The 17,857-nt window shown below is 38.6% G+C and overlaps 1 protein-coding gene across 1 annotated transcript in view; it reads right to left on the bottom strand.

The window, feature by feature from the left end:
* LOC113175393 (broad substrate specificity ATP-binding cassette transporter ABCG2-like) overlaps positions 1 to 17,857 on the bottom strand; it is a 55,318-nt gene that overhangs the window by 14,932 nt on the left and 22,529 nt on the right. Inside the window, exons 3-9 of the mRNA XM_026379667.2 lie at positions 13,421 to 13,480; positions 12,389 to 12,503; positions 11,680 to 11,829; positions 9,114 to 9,250; positions 3,786 to 3,937; positions 2,419 to 2,514; positions 1,448 to 1,695 (exon numbers count right to left, since the gene is read on the bottom strand). Coding sequence (XP_026235452.2) covers positions 1,448 to 1,695; positions 2,419 to 2,514; positions 3,786 to 3,937; positions 9,114 to 9,250; positions 11,680 to 11,829; positions 12,389 to 12,503; positions 13,421 to 13,480 — 958 coding nt within the window. The remainder of the gene's footprint in view (positions 1 to 1,447; positions 1,696 to 2,418; positions 2,515 to 3,785; positions 3,938 to 9,113; positions 9,251 to 11,679; positions 11,830 to 12,388; positions 12,504 to 13,420; positions 13,481 to 17,857) is intronic.

The following is a 17,857-nucleotide window of genomic DNA, read 5'->3' as shown; positions in this document are numbered from 1 at the left end:
CTAACTGCCTGGTTCCAACAGATATGTCAATATCATAGGGATCAAAAATATTTGGAGCAATGACAGTATGTTCAAATGGGGATATAGGATCTCAGATATACTCAGAAAGTGATGACTTGTATATGAAAATTACAGAGTATATGTGAAGTAGTTAGCAGTATTTCATTAGAGCCAACAATATTCTTTTAGTATTTAGGAGAAATTCAATGACTGATAATAAAATAACTAAAAAACTATCAGTAAGATTGATTCCCTTATAAATAACAGCCCAACTGACTAGGACAACTAGGATTTCATGTGTTACAGGGGTTAAGTATAACAAAAAAACATAAGGAGTAATCATCAACAACCACTGCAGAACGAGTGAAAAGAGCAAAAGAATATTATCTCATCTCAGTTGAGAAAGATAATGGGACAATGAGTAGCCTTATTAACTCTAGTTACTACCTGTGTATAAATAGCACACTCTTTGAAATATCTATTTACAAATATCTATTTTCAGAGATTAGAATCTCTCAATGAGGAGGGTCAATTATAAGGAAGAACACTTTGCCTACAGGTTCTTGTGTCAGAAAGTGTCCATCCCAGACCTCCCTCAGGTGTACTAAGTGCCAGCAGGTGTCCCTCATTGCCTGATTTCAACTGCAAACCAACTTTCTTCTACTAACTGCCTGCCCTCTCCCTCCCCTTCTCTATTGCTTCTCTGCTTAAATTTTCTGCATAGTCCTGCTGCCATCTGAGCTGCTGTATATTTTATTTGTCCAATTACCACCTCTCTACCCTGATAAGAAAATAAGTTCCATGAGGGCAGAGATTGTTATTTTTACTCACTTTGTTCACCACCATATTAGAGTCCCCAAAATGCAGCAAATGATCTGCGTGCAAGTTGTGGAATAAATCAATATATGAAGGATGCCAACTAATAGAACACCCCAAATGTGACTGACATTGCTTTTAGTTTAATTAAAAAACTCTTTTTCTAGCTGAGAATGGGTGGCTCATGCCTAGAATCTCAGCGACCTTGGAGGCTGAAGCAGCAGGATCTCAAGTTCAAAGTCAGCCTCAGCTATTTAGTAAGACCCTAAGCAACTTAGAGACCTTGTTTCAAAATAAAAAAAATAAAAAAGGTTGGGGATGTGGCTCAGTGGTTAAGCCTCCCTGGGTTCAATTCTTGATTGAACCCCCCAAATCTTTTTGTACTTAGATTATATATTACATCTCTTCTAAACAACAAAACTTCTGATAGTGTCCTAGAAACCACTAAAAATGTTTCCTTAGTAAAAACTTAATTTTTACCTGTCCTATTGACTATATCCTCAATGGAGTAGGGACAACAAATAGATGGAAGGGTGGGTAGAAGATACACTAAATCCTGAGGCAGACTACATCAGAACAAAACTGTTCCCACATCAGTATTTCTCAGCACAGTCATGAGTCTGCAGGTTACCTGACGACGAGTGACCGAAGGGAAACCCAGCAAGTTTTTGAATGAACGCCAGAAAATCCACCTGAGTTGATGAAAGAAGGAGGTGACACAGGTGATCTCCCTGAAGGCCAGACTCCTGCTATTCCGACCCCCTGACAGATGCTCTAATTCAGCTTCTGTGTCTCTGTAGAAGGCCGAGTTGGCATAAAACTCAGCTAATGCTTCTATTACTGGTTTTTCTCTCTGGAAAAGCTGTTCAGTCTCCTTGGCTTTGGAATAAAAGTGGATAAAGAAGGGAAGTATTATTTACAGATTTAACAACTGATTTAAAGTGTTTTTCTGTTTCCTGTTTCTTGGTTAACACCTTAATTCTAAAGGTTGAATATTGAAAAAGTACTAGCATTGTTATCACTTTACACATTGATAAACTTGTTAATTGCCCTGACTTCTGTCATTATCTTGTGGAAAACAGCAAATTCACTAACCTTTTCCTAACTGATTAGAACCTAATTCTTAAAATTACTTTTTACCATACATAGTTATATTTCTTAATATAAACATCTGTTTCTCGATTTTTACTACATTAAAATAAGATTCTCATTTTTAAATATTATAAAAACGAGCATGTTTATTTTTAATGGAAACTCCCTTTAAAACTGACAGTAACATATAAATATTCATTAATATATAAAATAAAAAAACATGCACAGCACTCATGGTCAACAAAGTCTATCTGTTGATTGGCGTGACACCACCACATTAACATGAATTCAAAAAGCCCTGTTTTAATGAGCCACCACATTTTTAATTTTTTTTAGTTGTTGATGAATTTTTATTTTATTTATTTTTATGTGGTGCTGAGGATCAAACCCAGTGCCTTACACATGCTAGGTAAGTGCTCTACCACTGTGCTACTACTACAGCCAACCATATTGTCAAACATTAACCAAACCAATCAGGCAAATATCTGTGAATCGAACAGTTACACATACCTTCATTTTCTTCCTCTCTGTTTATAGGAGGGACGTTTCCATTGATGATGTCTAGGAAGAAGTCTGCAGGGTTTTGGTATTCCTCACCAGAGTAACCTGAGAACAAAAGCCACCTAAGAACACAACCCAATGGTCTTAGAAAATAAAGAGGACTCACTTCCAGAGGGTGAGGGAGGTGAGGCTAAGTCGAATCTAACAACTTCTCTCTCATCTTCTGGCTTTCTTCTCCCCTAATTTATCCTTTCAGAACATCTTACATTAGTCTTCAACTATCATAAATCGTGAAACCCAAGGAGCTGTCAAAATGCTCTGATGCTTATCAGAACTTTATAAATCTAAAACTAAGTCCAAGAAAAAAAGCATTAAATACCCATATCCAGTATGCTCTGAGTTTTTTAAAAAATTCCATAATGGAAGCATGTCAGCAACAATTGTTTCTCCACCATCTAAATACAAAGATCCACCTGCCATAATTCCAAATATTCCACCAATCCCTATAGCACCACTCTTGCTAAAACATGACCAGCACAGCACACCTGAATTCACCTCAGCTTCTTATGCCACAATCATCTGATTTTAGCCTGATGCTTAAGTTCATCTACTCTGGATTCCCCAGACCCATATATGATTGATCATTTTTAAATGACAGAGATTAAATAAAAATTAAGAAAAATAACTAGTGACTATTTAAACTGTATATGGGATCATGGAGAAACATCTATAATCACAACCAATATCTCTAAAATGAAGCAGATTGAGTGAGCCATTTTCTAAAATCACATAATTCAACCTGAAATACAAAGAATGAGGTAGCCCCAAAATTTTGGCACATCAAAATCAGATTTAAGATCGGTCATTCTATTGACTAATGGGTCACTCAAATCCATTCAGGGCCTAAATCTGCAACCTAATCTTACTGGAAAATAAAGTAGCATCTCCATGAGCCCTCATGAAGGCACAGCAAGATCACTGGTCAGGAGGAAAGCTAAAAAACCACAATCTCTTACAATGGTCAAGAAGATAATAATGTTGGGCCTTACCATAAATGTGAAACTGTCTGTTTGTCCGACCAGTTAATCATTGAATGTTCAGGGAAAGAACACCATAACTGTGAAGCAGAACAATGTCCTAGTAAAAATACTCACACACATGCATGTACACTCAAATACAAACAAGAAAAAGACCTAAAAAACAAGCAGGTGCTGCAAAATGAAGCAAAAGTTACCAGGAAACTGACTGAAGATGTTTTACAGTGGGGGATCCCAAGGTGTGTCTGCACAGATATCAAGCAACACTCCTGTGGACCCCTGTACTCTACCATGGAGTCTATGAATGAAGGATCTAGTGCGTGAAAAGGTCAACCACACCTGCTGATTGAAAGTACTCCAGAGCCCCCTGTGCAGGACCATGATACATTAATTTTCCTGAAGCCAATAAGGTGAGGCTGTCAAACAGCTTGAAGATGGAATACCGAGGCTGTTGAATGGTGAAGATGATTGTTCGATCACGATTAGACATCCTATGCAGAAAGAAGAAAAATAATAAGCCGTTAAAATCTGATTCTTGTTAAAATACTTTATTTCTCTCATTAGAGCATTTTCCTATAGCTCAAATTAATTTTTTTGAACAAACTTTTCATCTCATATTACCTTCATGATAGTAGGGGAACCTAAATTCCATGCTCTTATTAAGCTAGGGCTTCTAAAGGACCCAGCATCAGCATTCTAAAATCCAGTAAAATGTTCACTGACAATGCAGATTAGTGGAATGTCTTCCCAGATATTGAACTGGAATTTCTAGGAGTCAGTACTGTGAGCCCATAGTTTTTAAAATTCTTCAAGTAATCTGTAACTACACTCATGTTTAAGAACTAATAATGAACTAAATATTCAAACAAAGGTCCTACACCCTATTCTTTGACCACTCTAATCTTCTGTCTTTTTAGGATTGTTTTTCATTCTGCTCTGACAATACAATTAATAATCCTGGCAGCTTATAATTTTGTAATAAATGCTTTAAAGGTAACCTAATTTCAATTTTTGTACTACTTTTTAAAGGCAGTTGCAATATTATTATTTCTTTCTTTTACAGATATGCATTAAAGGTCAAGTAACTGGCCAAGGAGTTGGTCACAGTTACTGAGGGGAAAGGCTAGTTCTATTCCATGGTTAAAAAAAAAAGTGCTAAGCTACCTTTGCATAGGAGTTATTACTAATGGGCACAGAAAACAAAGGTGAAAACCACTGCTCAAAGCTGTTATTAAAATATTTTATGAGAAGAATCACTTTAATTCATGCATTTGATCACCACCCAGTATACACTAGCAGAGTGTGTTCTGCTTCAAAGAGAATCAGGACATAAGACCAATAATCTGAATACAATGTGGAATAAATTTAACTAAGGTTTCTTGGGATCAAAACAGGAGACTTATAACCCAGTCTAAAGATGATTTAAGTAGAATATTCAAAGGCCCAACAGGAGTGGTGAGCTAAGAAGAGAAAATCACTCATGGTAGGAGAACAAGGTGAACAAAGTGTGAAATAAAAAGATCTCATTGGGAAAGTAGAGTAAGAAGCTCAGTGTTCAGGACTAAGTGTTTTTTGTGTGTGAGTGAATGTGAATGTGAACTGGTGTTGGACGAGGAAGATAAAGTGAGTACAGAGAGAGCAGAACAGGCCCATGCTAAACCCTCACTCAGAAACTGGAACTTTGCTCATAGGGAATCGGAAGCTGGTAAAGGACTCAGGGCATGAAGTGGGATTACCTGAGAGCCCTGATACCCAATGTGTGGTCTGAGGACCAGCAGCACCAATATGAAGACCTCCTCTTAGAATCTCCTGGGAAGAAACTGGGGCTCTACCTCAGTCCTAGAGAAACAGAATCTACATATTTAACCAGACTCAGGGCATGAGAGCAGAGTGGTGCTTGAGAAGGACTGGGTAGAGCTCTCTGTATAAACAAGGATGCCTGTACTCTACACAGTGTAAAACAAGATAGTTAAAAGGTTAGGGAGTGAATCCGCAGTGAAATGCTTGCCCAGTGCTTCCATGCACAGCAATCAGGCAGTGGCATGAATATTGCTAGCAGTTTGTAGCCAGGGTTACTGGTAGAATCAGGAGCAAAAAGTAGTGAAGGAGGAGGATTTTTAAAACTTACAAGTTGGCTAGAGAAGTACATGTAAAATTGTGGCCAAAAAGGTATGGTACCATCATGAAAGAGAAGTTAAGTACTGGGCACTAAAACAACAGAAAGACACCTTGACTATATCTCAGGAATCAGCAATACCATACCAACTGCAGCTCAAGCATATAGAAGTGAAAACTCATTTAAATGACCTTGGGGGTGCACTTTACTTATTATACATGGCAGGAGGGCAAGGAAGTTATTTCACCATGCTTGGCGGCACAGGTACTTAGAAGCCACTTCAGGGGACCCAGCTATTACCTGAGCTGGTTGCAATCTTTGGCATCACCCATGCAGGGTTGTTTCTGTGTAAATGCAAGATTCTATAGTTAAGGGATTGGAAACTTCCACCAAGATTTCAAAGGAAGGCCTGGGAGGCTAGGCAAAGTGTGGCAGAGTCAGTATCCCTGTGGGAAGTCCCTGAAAGGGTGAGGTATGAAGCTGTGAGAAGGAAGTCAAAGCTACAGTGGAGACCCAGGAGATTAAGGGATGCCAGGAATGTGGAATGTCTGCCAAGGAAAGCTGCTAAATGTAGGCAGAGCCAGAGGAAAAGAGAGGCCACATAGGCCACAACAAACAAGGCCATAGGGGTGGGGCTCTGCCCAAGACCTTTGGAGTTAACAATTCACCATCATCTGCCCAGATGTTGGATATGAACCTAAGGAAATGTTTGCCCACCTAGGTTAAGGTCTTATTTGGGTTCTGTTCCTTCTTTCTATGCCTCCATTCCTCCTGTTTAGAATGGGGATATTTAATCTGTGCCATCATATAGTGGATGTTTGTAACCTGCTTTTGATATTGTCACCGGGGCTCACAGTCAAAAGTTGGCCTTGAGTCTCACTGAAAACTTTGGACTTGGACTTTGGAGTAATTCTGGAACTATTAAGCCTATAGAGACTCTGGAGATGGATTGAATGCATTTTGCATTGTGACATAAACATGAGCTGTTATGGCTTCAATATAAGGTGTCTCAAAATCTTCAATTTAACACAGAAATATTTAGAAGTGAAATAATTTGATTAGGAGAGCTGTAATTTAATCAATCCATCCTAGTTTGGATGGGCTAACTGGGGTGTAAATGTAGGCAGGTGGGGTGTGGCTGGAGGAGGTAGGTCACTAGTGGTGTGATCAGGAAGGGGTTGTCTTCCCTGCAGCCCCTTCCATTTTCTTTCTGCTTCAAGCCACCATGAAATTAGCGGCTTCTCCTTCCATGTTCTTCGTCCTGGTGTTCTGCTTCATCTCCTATCCAAAGCAATGACATCAAGTTGAATATGGACTGAACCTCTGAAATGGTGAGCCCCCAAAACCTTTTTCTGCTCTAAGTTGATTTTGTTGGGTATTTAGGCCACAATTATGAAAACCTGACTAGCACAGAACTCATGTGGTTTTGAATATATATATTTAAACAGCATTACTTACAGATCTATGTTTATATATGATTTTTGTTGGAAATATAAACATATGAGCTAGAGTGTAGCTCACTAGTAAAGCTGGTGTTTAGCATGTGCAAAACCATTGGTTTGGATTCCCAACACATACACACACACACACACACACACACACACACACATATCACACATATGTATTTCCTTGTTCTGTCTACTAAGGATATAGAAATTATGCCACTCTGGTAGCAGGGACCACACTAAGAAACCAGATATTAGCTTCTAACCAAAGTATCTGTAGGAAGACACAAATTGGTCTTTATATACAACCAGAGATATGAAAAATTATGCTGTATATGTTTAATAAGAATTGTAATGCATTCTGTTGTCATTTATGTTTTTTAAAAGTCAATAAAATAAAAAATAAAATAAATAACTATACCAGATGGAACCAGAACCTCTGGCATAAACAGCTCTTGCAGGAAGAATATATGATAAACCTTGAATATTATAGCGATCAAGAAGTAAAAATGCTAGAAGAAAATAAGGGGAATATTAAAAAAAAAATAGAAAAACCGGAAAGCCACATTGAAGTGGATTCCACTGGCCAAATCTGAAATAATTTGATCATTAAAACAGTGAAGAACAGATTAATCCATTGGGTCAAACAGAAAATAAATAAGGAAGGAGAGAAATTTCTTCCTTCCACACAATGTCAACTATTGAATGTTGGGTAACTGTCACAAGAGCAGGCATTATTGGTGTATGCTAAAACTGGTGGGAAGAGATTTGGTGATGAATATAACATAGACATAATAGCCAAATATCTTCCCTAACAAAACAGTAATCAATTACGGTGGAGATGAATAGTAATTTCTCAGCAGAGAAGCCCAGCAGATCCCAAGATGACAGAGATCCATACCACCTGAGGTATATGCATAACTCTGGGTGTATTGTTCAGAGAACAGCAGCTCGTGGAAGACAGGCATAGTCCCACCCAAGGGTCACTCCATAGAATGGACTAAGAATTGCAAGGATATGACAGGGAATGTCTAGGAACTCTTTTAGATTAGAGGAAAAAAAATAGGAAAACCAGAAATAAGCCTGTTTCTGCAAGGATCTTGAGGCACAAAGGAAACTGAGATGGCTCTTCCAACCACCTCACCATCAGCATCCTGGCCCAGGCCCTATCCTGCCTCTGCAGCTCCTTCCCAGTGTCCTTCACTCACTCTTGTCCAACGCACAACCTTCCCCACAGTCTCTGCTCTGTTCTGGCACTCTCCAGATGCTCTCATGTTCCCTAGTTACAGGAAAAGCCATTTGTCTTACAATGCCCTTCAAGGACTAAGTAACCTGCCACAAACCCAACTCTACCTCATAGTTTATTCTAAAGGATGGGTTAAATTGTGGCCTCCTCAAAATTTATATGTGAAAGTCCTAACCCCCTGTATCCCAGAAGGTGGCTACATTTAGAGACAGTGTCTTTAAAGAGGTATTTAAGATTAAAGAATGTAATTGACTGGTGGCTTCTCAACTGACTGTGTCCAGTTAAGAGAGATTGGGACAGAGACACACAGGGCAAAGATGGCCATCTTCAAGCCAAAGAGAGAGGCTTTGGAAGAAACAATCCTGTGGACCCCTTGATCTCAAATTCCAGACACCAGAGCTAGAAGAAAAGTGATTTCTGTTGCTCAGTCCACAGCCTGTGGCACTGTTATAACAGTACAGAATCAACCTGCACTCCCCTCAGTCACTGGGTGCTGTCTCCGAGGCTTCTCTGATATTCCATACACATCAGGAATACTCTACCTCAGGGCCACGGGGTACTCCTTCCAACCAGAACTCTCTTCCGCAGGATCTTCAGGTCCCATTCCCTCTCCTCCAGCTCCCATGCCCATGCTGTGGTCTTCCCTGACCCTCAGGCTGTTTAAAAGAGCTCCCCACACCCACCACAGCCTTCTTCCCCAAGCTCTTGTTTAAGCTTTCTTGTTACTACTTGTTTTTTAATTGACTGTTTTTCTCTAACAATGAAAACCTTGCAATTTACTTCAGAATCCCCTGCAATAAGAACACCTGTACATAGAAGTGATTGAAAATAGAAAAAAAAAATGTTCCCATAGAACTTACTTTTTCAGGAGTGAAAAAACAGTATTTGCAGTGCTTGGGTCTAGACCATTTGTTGGCTCATCCAGGAACAAAATGGCAGGATCAGTGATCAGCTCCACAGCTATACTAGTCCTTTTTTTCAATTCTCTAGATTTAACCTAAAACACAGATTATTATCATTATCAACAGAAAACTACCAAAGTCACTCTCTTTTGTTGAACTGACCTGTGCCAGCCTTGCTTGGAAAACTTTATGTCATTATCCTCATGATTTTGAACATCAAGGAAATAGGCCCCTGAGAAAGAGGAGGTTCTCTTTTACCAGATAGGTAAACTGAGGCTTAGGACAGAGCTGCTCAGAAGCTAGACTTGATAGAAAGTCCAGACTCTTAATATTTTTGTCCTTATCAAGTCAAATATATAGTTTTAAGACAGTGCCTTAGAATACTAATGCAGATGGCCCTGACATAGTGAAATTTCAGTATAAAACAGAGATAAAGACAGCAGAGGAAAAGGGGAAGCATCACTAGTAATTGATTAGTCTTCTGTCAACACTCTCAGCCCACTACATCCACCCAAATTCTCTAGTACACTTACAAGAAGAGGGTGAACTTGGAGCCAGAGAAATTCACTTTCTACTGTACCATATTTGTTTCATTTTAATCATCACAAGGCTTTCCCTAACTCACCATAGAATTCCTAATTCATTCTTTAGGATAAATCCATTTACTGGAATATTCCATCCAGCAACTGGTTCAATGTTTTCAACCAGTCAGGGTCATTGTTCATGGCTAGAGGACTAGAAAGGCTTGGGGGAGGCAGGAATTGGGAAACAATTGTGAAACTGAGAGTCTCCAAAAAGATAATATTCAGATGTTACTTGTGGCCCTTGATTGGATTCTATCAAAAACTGAACTTTACCATGTGGAGGTAACTTGGGAAATATGAATGAAGATGCTCTTGGTATTGCAGCTGCCATGGAGATATTGTTTGATTTGTTAGTTGATAATGGTATTGGGGAAGGTACACAAGTGTCCTTGCTTTTTTTCTAGATACCTAATAAATACTCAAGGATAAAATGTCACATAACTTTCTATTAAAACACTTCAGTAAGAAACAGCAGTTGTAATTATGAGATAAGATGTATTAACAACTGAGACACCTGCATGAATTTTTTTAGTAATCATACTACTATATGAATTGTTCAACACTTACGTCATAGTAATCAGACTATCTTCTTAGCATTTTTGTAATGCTTAAAACATCATAAAAAGTAAAAAATCAAAATTATTTTAATCGAATTTATGAATTTTAATAATTCCAGCAGTATCTGTATATTTTTTCCTGGAAATTGAATTGAGAAACTTAAGGCAGTGAGTGCTTAATGATAAAGAATAGAATGAGGGCTGGGGCTGTAGCTTAGTGGCAGATTGCTTGCCTGGCATGTGGGAGGTGCTGGGTTCAATCCTCAGCACCACACAAAAATAAAATAAAGGCCTGCTGTCCATCTACAAGTTCAAAAAAAAAAAAAAAACCTTAAAAAATAGAGTGAAAGAAGCTACCAAAGTGGAAAGACAATAGTTCAATAAATAAAGCCAAAATAATGACAACTCAATAAGTCACAAAGCAAAAATATGTGGAAAATGGTGGTATCATAGGATTTTTCAAACAAAAATATATTTCACATAAAAACTATAAGTAAGTACAACAGGAAGCAGCTGCCTACAGAACACTCTTCTGCAGTCATCATTGCCTCCTGGAGGGGAGATCACAGCAGATTAAACCAGAGCCACTATATTCTAAACAGCTCATTATCACCCAAAGGTCTGCTCAGCAAAACTTCTGTATGGAGTGTTCACCTGTCAAGTTTACTCTCTTCTCATCTTTCTCTGATCCTGCACAGTCCATAAACAGAAGAGTTACTTTGTCCAATCTTTGTCACTCTTGCCCACCACTCTACTTCTCAATCCTAAAAAAAGTCTGACATGTAAGATTCTGAAATACATTAGTAAGAGAAAGGGAAGAAGGGAGAGAAGAAAAGTGGTGAGGACAGAGAAAACTGCTAAAGAGATACTATAGAAGAATAACTTGAACACTACAAAAATTAAAAGTAAATCCTACTGTTTATGGATAAATTTTGAAAGACAAATTACACCAAAGTGAAAGAGAGCAAGAATCCTTGGATTCTCATCATTAATCAATTCCAGAATTATACTTAAAAAAAAAAAACCACACTAGATGAAAGTTCACTGGAGGAAAAGAGGGAAAAGAAAAGCTAAAAGGGGAAGAAGAAAAGTTAATGCAAAGACATCAAATGAGCCATAACTTGACAGTGCGGGTACATACAATGACAATTGTATGGAAAAATCTGTTCACACTTCATTCTTGGGATTTGACCATCATTATGATTGTTTTCCCACTTAGTTTCCCCCTTCACAGTATGAAACTAGTTGCTTTTCTCATTGTTAAAGAAAGCGGCCACTTTTGACCATGCATATTATAGGACATTTATGATTAAGGGTCATATTATCTACACAGGGATCCTTTTTCCGGCTATGATTGATCAGGTTATTTTTCCCCCACATTACCTTGAAATTTGCCATGTCATCCAGATTTAACTCTTCCATAATATCATTAACCCTCTCATTTTTTTCATGATTTGTCATAGTTGGTAGTCGAAGAGCTGCTGAGAACTGTAAGTTTTCTCTTACTGTCAGGGTGTGCACCACAACATCATCCTTAAGACAAATAGTATTTGAATGAGACAAAGAGTTTTTTTCTAAGACCATCACTCTGATGTATGTAACTTAATCCTCAGAAGAAACATATGCAATGTAACATTCTAGGTGATGGGGAACTTTTAACTCTGTGAACTATAGTCATCCCCAATACAGACAGCTACAGAGCCCAAGGGAGTCATTTCATTCACAAATGCACAGCCACAGGAAGCACATATAATTATGATGACTCACACTGTTTTGCATGATGGTTTACCAAAGGCATCTTCTAGAGGAATCAGAAATTTGAAGGAAAGGCAAAAAGTATAACAGCAGACACTTTTGAAAGTGATACAACAGCAAGAATATCACTATCCTAAAAGGGTCATACTGCGGATCCTCTCTACCTTTCCATTAATTCCACTATCAATCTTATGGAATTTTATGAAGACCTACAGTACAGAAAGATGGTTCCATGAGCATGTCAGGTATTCATCTGGGAGCACACAAAATGACAATCCAAGGCTCTTTCCCACATAGAAAAGGAAGAAACATAAAAATCAAACTCACTGATACTTACTTGTACCACATAACCTGAATTATATCTGAAATTGGCAGGCTGATGTACTCCATTTATCAAAACTTCTCCAGATAATCCACATGGATCTTTCCTTGCAGCTAAGATATCTAACAACCTATACAAAGACAGATATTTTCTGAGTTATTTTTTTTCTCTCCACTCAGGCCATATCACTTAGCTATCCTGAAACTAAATTTTGTGCATTAGAAAATGTACTAGTCAAGAAGTACATGGTATGACTAAAATTTTATCTATACCCATATAGGTACACAATTCTCACTTTCCTTTTCATTATGTACAAAAAGCTCAAAAATAAAAATGCAAGAAAAATTTAGCTTGTCCAGCACAGACCTCTTAAGTGATTCTCCCGGCTGTCTGGCCTTAGAAGATCCAACTAGGCAATGTGCTCTTTTTTCTAAGATTTATCTTCAACGAAAGATTGATAGTGGAATTAAAGGGAAAGGTAGAGAGGAATGGCAGTATGCCCTTTTTAGGACAGTGATATCATTCTAGCTGTTGTATCAGTTCTTCTCCCCACTTTTAACATTATTCCCTACTTTTTCATCCACATTGCTTTATAATATGTCCAATAACTTTATGTCAATCACCTTTTATGCTGTGTGAGTGAAGGTGGCCTAATAGGACTTTCTGGTCCTTGGGATAAGCCAGTCTGACTGCATGTTATCTCCAGCACATAGGACCAGATTGGAAATGTACAGCAAAGGCTTAACCAACACCTGCTCTGTAAAGTGATTTTTTTTTTTTTTGGTACCAGAGATTCAGCTCAGAGACACTCAACCACTGAACCACATCCCCAGCCCTATTTTGTATTTTGTGTAGAGACAGGGTCTCACTGAGTTACTTAGTGCATTGTTTTTGCTAAGGCTGGCTTTGAATTCGTGATCCTCCTGTCTCAGCCTCCTGAGCCGCTGGGATTACAGGAGTGCAGCAACATGCCCAGTTATAAGGTGATTTTTTAAAAAAATACCAAAATTGCACAGAAAAAGCTTACTTATATTTTGTTATACTCACAAAGATTCGTCTCCACCTGGGGGTCCCATGATGGCATTGAGGCCAGGTTTCATGATCCCACTGGAAACACACACACAAAAAATGACTCACTGTTTCATTTTAACACAAAAAATGACTCATTGTTTCATTTCATTCTCTATTACTTTGTAGTCTGCACTGAATACAGTCAAGAAAGTCTGATGAAATAGCAAACAGTAAACAAGTACCAAATCAAAGAGAAAAAAAATAGAATTGATGACTAATAGAAGTTCAGTATACAAAAGACGTCAGTCCTAGTCAATACCTACAAGAAAGATGGCTAAGTTCCTCTAAATTCCTTCCATTTATTTTATAAATCACTTATCCCTTTTGGAAAATGACACATCCAAAAAATTCCTTGAAATTGTCCTGGGAATATGGATCAGTTGCAGAGACAGCAGTTAGCATGCAGGAGGCCATAGGCTCCATGCCCAGCAACAAATCAAAAGTTCCTTGAAATAAGTAACAGATTCTCTCCAGTAAAGTCAGCGCCTCCCAGCACAGTGTAGAAGTACATGAGAGCTTCTGAGAATTGTTCAATGATTAGTGTCTTCCACTGACCTCACTTGCTACCTAGCCAGCCCTAAACAATCCATCAACCACTGACTTGGAGACTATGAGAAGTAGTGATGTCACTGCTAATATCTCATCAGACCAAAACCCAACATATCTTAAGTAGAAATGAAAAGCTAGAATGGAGCACTCCAGAGGATAAGAAAGCATCACAGGTGCTTAACACTAACGAAAAGTCTCAACAATTAGAAAAGGAAACACACTCTCACCATAGATCAGCTCCTTATTTGTTAAGTGTCCAAGAGCTCATTTTAGAATTAGAAACATCACTTATCAGGCGATGTCATTTAAGAACATCCAGGCATAAGTAAATTTCCTACAGAGCCATGAGGGTAGTGAATATTCAGATGGGGTAGGAAAAGGAAAAAAAATTATAGCAGAGCCACTGTAGGTACACAGGCATGATGAAACAGAGGCCTCATCTATCTCATTCAGAATGCTGGTGTCTACATCTAGTCTCCCTTTAAAATTGTACAGAGGTCAAGATGTATTCTACATAGAAAACAGTATTTATTCCACATGCAAGATCAAAGCTGACAGCTACTTCATTCTTAGATGATTACTCCCACAGAGGTTATAAATTTCCCAGCACAACTTCCACACAGTGCTCACAACAAAGAGGGTCTTAGCATTCACTTGCTTGTGGCACCTGATCTGTCACCATTATACTACGACTTGCTGGAAACTAACATGAAGTGCACGTTTCACTTTGCTCACTAACTGAGGAACCTCTCACTGAAACATCAGAGACAATGAGAATTCCATAACCCTGGAACAAACTGTAACAGGAATATCACTTATTCTTTTGTACCCTTTCACCTCCCAATGGGAAGACATAGCAATGATTGGGAAACATCAAGGTGGGTTCATCTGTAACAGTGCATCTTTTTTTTTTTTTTTTTATTAATAGCTACCTAGTCTCTGCTTCTAAAATGACCAAACAAGTTTGATATTTACTAAGGTTTCACTGTCAGAAGAGTTTTCCAGATTTTTAAAAATATTATTATAATTTTTTTAGTGATGAATACAATATATTTATTTATTTATTTTTATGTGGAGCTAAGGATCAAACCCAGTGCTTCACACATGTTAGGCAAGTGTTCTACCGCTGAGCCACAACCCCAGCCCCAGTTTTCCAGATTTTTGTAATACCTAGTCAAATAAAGACCAAGTAATCCTGAATTATTCCTGAATTATACTGAACTTGGATGGGTTAAGACAAATAAATTTGCTTGCTTTGACACTAAACTCTAGCGTTAACAGAAAACAATGATATGCAATCACAAATGCAAGGGTTCCAAAGTAGAACAGTGGCTAATTCTACCTCCGTGACACAACACAACATTAAGTGTGTATGATGTACAGACGAAACACTCTTCCATGACATGGGATAGAGCTGAGAACAAAACAAACAAACAAACAACAACAACAAAAGCAGAAAAACAAAAAGTAAAAGATTCTATCCCTCTCAGAGTTGATATTCTAGCTAAGGAAACAGCAACACTACAGCAGGTCACCCGTGTCTTCATAAACAGTGGTTTGAGACACAACCACACTTGTTGGGTTATATAGTATCTATAGTTGTTTCCATGTTACAAAAGCAGAATTTATTTTCAACCCAGTTGAATGCCTCAAAAAGTTCAAAATAATTTATTATTTGGCCCTTCACAGAAAGTGTTTTGCTAGTCTCTGTTCTAGTGTAAGTTCCACAATTCCCTGGTCTCTTCACCCTACCCTCTGCCTCCAAACCTTCCCTGTACTGGAGATTGAGCCCAGGACCTTGCACATGCTAGGCATGTGCTCTACCACTGATCTATGTCCCCAACCCCTTCCATCCTTCTTTCACACCTTAAAAGCCATTCTAGCTGGGTGCGGTGGCCCATGCCTCCCAAGTACTTGGGAAGATGAGGTAGGAGGATAGCATGTTTGAGGCCACCCGGGAAACTTAGCAATACACTGTCTCTAAATAAAAAGGGTTGAGTACATAACTTGATAGTAAAGTGATTGCATAGCATGCACAAGGCCCTGGCTTTGATCCACAGGAAAAAAAAAGAGAAGTAAACAAAGGAAGAAGGGAAGGAAGGAAGGAGAAAGGAAGGAAGGGAGGGAGGGAAGAAGGGAGGGAGAGAGGGAGGAGGGAGGGAGGGAGGGAAGAAAGATAATCATGGCTCACTGTTGTTTATTGCTTTATGGTGTTTGTATATGTTGATTCTCCTTATTTTACTGTGAAGATATTGTGAACAAGAACTGTGTCATACTGTCACTATTTTATCCTCCATCCATCTCCCATAATAAGTAACATACTGAATTATAAATGTGTGAAATAAAACTCACCTTACGGATTCCTGTCACATCTATTACATTTTAATGAACTAATCCTTTGGTTTTGTTTTGTTTGTGGAAAAGTGGTGTCAAGGATATTCTTGGAGCATGTCCCACCTCCCTATACACATGCTCACTCAACATATCCATTTTCTCAAACTCCATGATCTTGGAACTTTCAATTTAGGGTTACAAGTTAACATTGTACCTTTTAATCCTTCTATCACACCACAATAACACAGTAAAAATGTTCTAGTTTTGTGCAACCATTAGATTATAAAATTTCTGAGAACAGAATCTCATTCAGTTGGAATTGGAGCATTAATGCAAACTCATAGTTTTTAATCTATACAGAGAATTATAGAAAAGTATAGATGGAAAACTCCCAAGGTGCTGTGGGAGCAGTCACTCCACCCACCACTCCTTTTACCCCTCTTGGTCAGATCCATGTGCATGTGCGCACACAGAGGCATTTTTTTTTGACAATGTTATAAATGTATGTGTATACATGAGTGTGTGTGTACATGCATACATATATTCTCTAGGTCTGTCCATTTAGAAGACCCTAGGAGCAATGACACACCAGTAGCAATGAGCATTCTAAACACTCAGATGTTGGTTTGTAAATACCATCCTCCACAGGAATGAACAGCAGCTGGCCCCAGATCTGGCAAAGTAATTATACAGTGAACCTGGAACTTCTGTGGGGTCTCATTCATGCTAGGCAAGCTCTCTAATTTTGAACTACATCCACAGCCACTTTTAAATTTTCTTTTGAGTCATGCTATCTCTACGCTGCCAGTTGTCCACAAACATGTGATCCCCCTGCCTCAGCCCACTGAGTAGGTGAAATTACAAGTCATGCCACCATGCACATTAGTATCTGGAACTTCTAGCAGTGCTAAGGAAGTCCTCAAAGAATTAGGGGATAAGTCAAAATAAAAAAGGACAAAGGGAACTCACTTGGAACGATTTTCCACTGACCAAACCAGGAATAATAATAGGTGTATCAAGATAAATAACCATGCATTGGTACTGAATGCTGTTGAATGAAATAGGAATTCATGAGTCAGTACAATGAATGAAAGAAAGGACCATGAATGAAACTATTTCCCTACAAGAATGCAAAACTATGAGATGATAAAATAAAAAATCACTACCACCGTGTTGCTGATCCACACAGCACCCACAAATGGGAACTGAAGCTGGTAAGTTGCAGCTCAATGAGGAGAAGGATTCTTAAACATTGTCAGAGCATCTGCCCTCCTAATACTAATAATGTCCATTATGGTGAAGTTTGCAGACAGCAATACAGCCAGGTGATCAATATTAACATCACCAGGAGGGGTTGGGACAAAAATACCAGATTGTATGAGCCTGCAGAGACACGATGTGGTGGCCAGTCAGCTATGTGAGGAGCAAGGTGATGGGCAGCCCTGAGGACCACTCCTTCCTTCATTCTGAGGCTATATTTCCCCTCAGCTGCTGCCAGAAAACAACTGGAGATTATACATAAAAGAGTCC

This window comes from Urocitellus parryii, chromosome 10 (genome assembly GCF_045843805.1).
Source record: "Urocitellus parryii isolate mUroPar1 chromosome 10, mUroPar1.hap1, whole genome shotgun sequence".
NCBI lineage: Eukaryota > Metazoa > Chordata > Mammalia > Rodentia > Sciuridae > Urocitellus > Urocitellus parryii.
The sequence above is the reverse complement of the archived record's forward strand: the minus strand, read 5'-3'. Positions and strand labels throughout refer to the sequence as shown.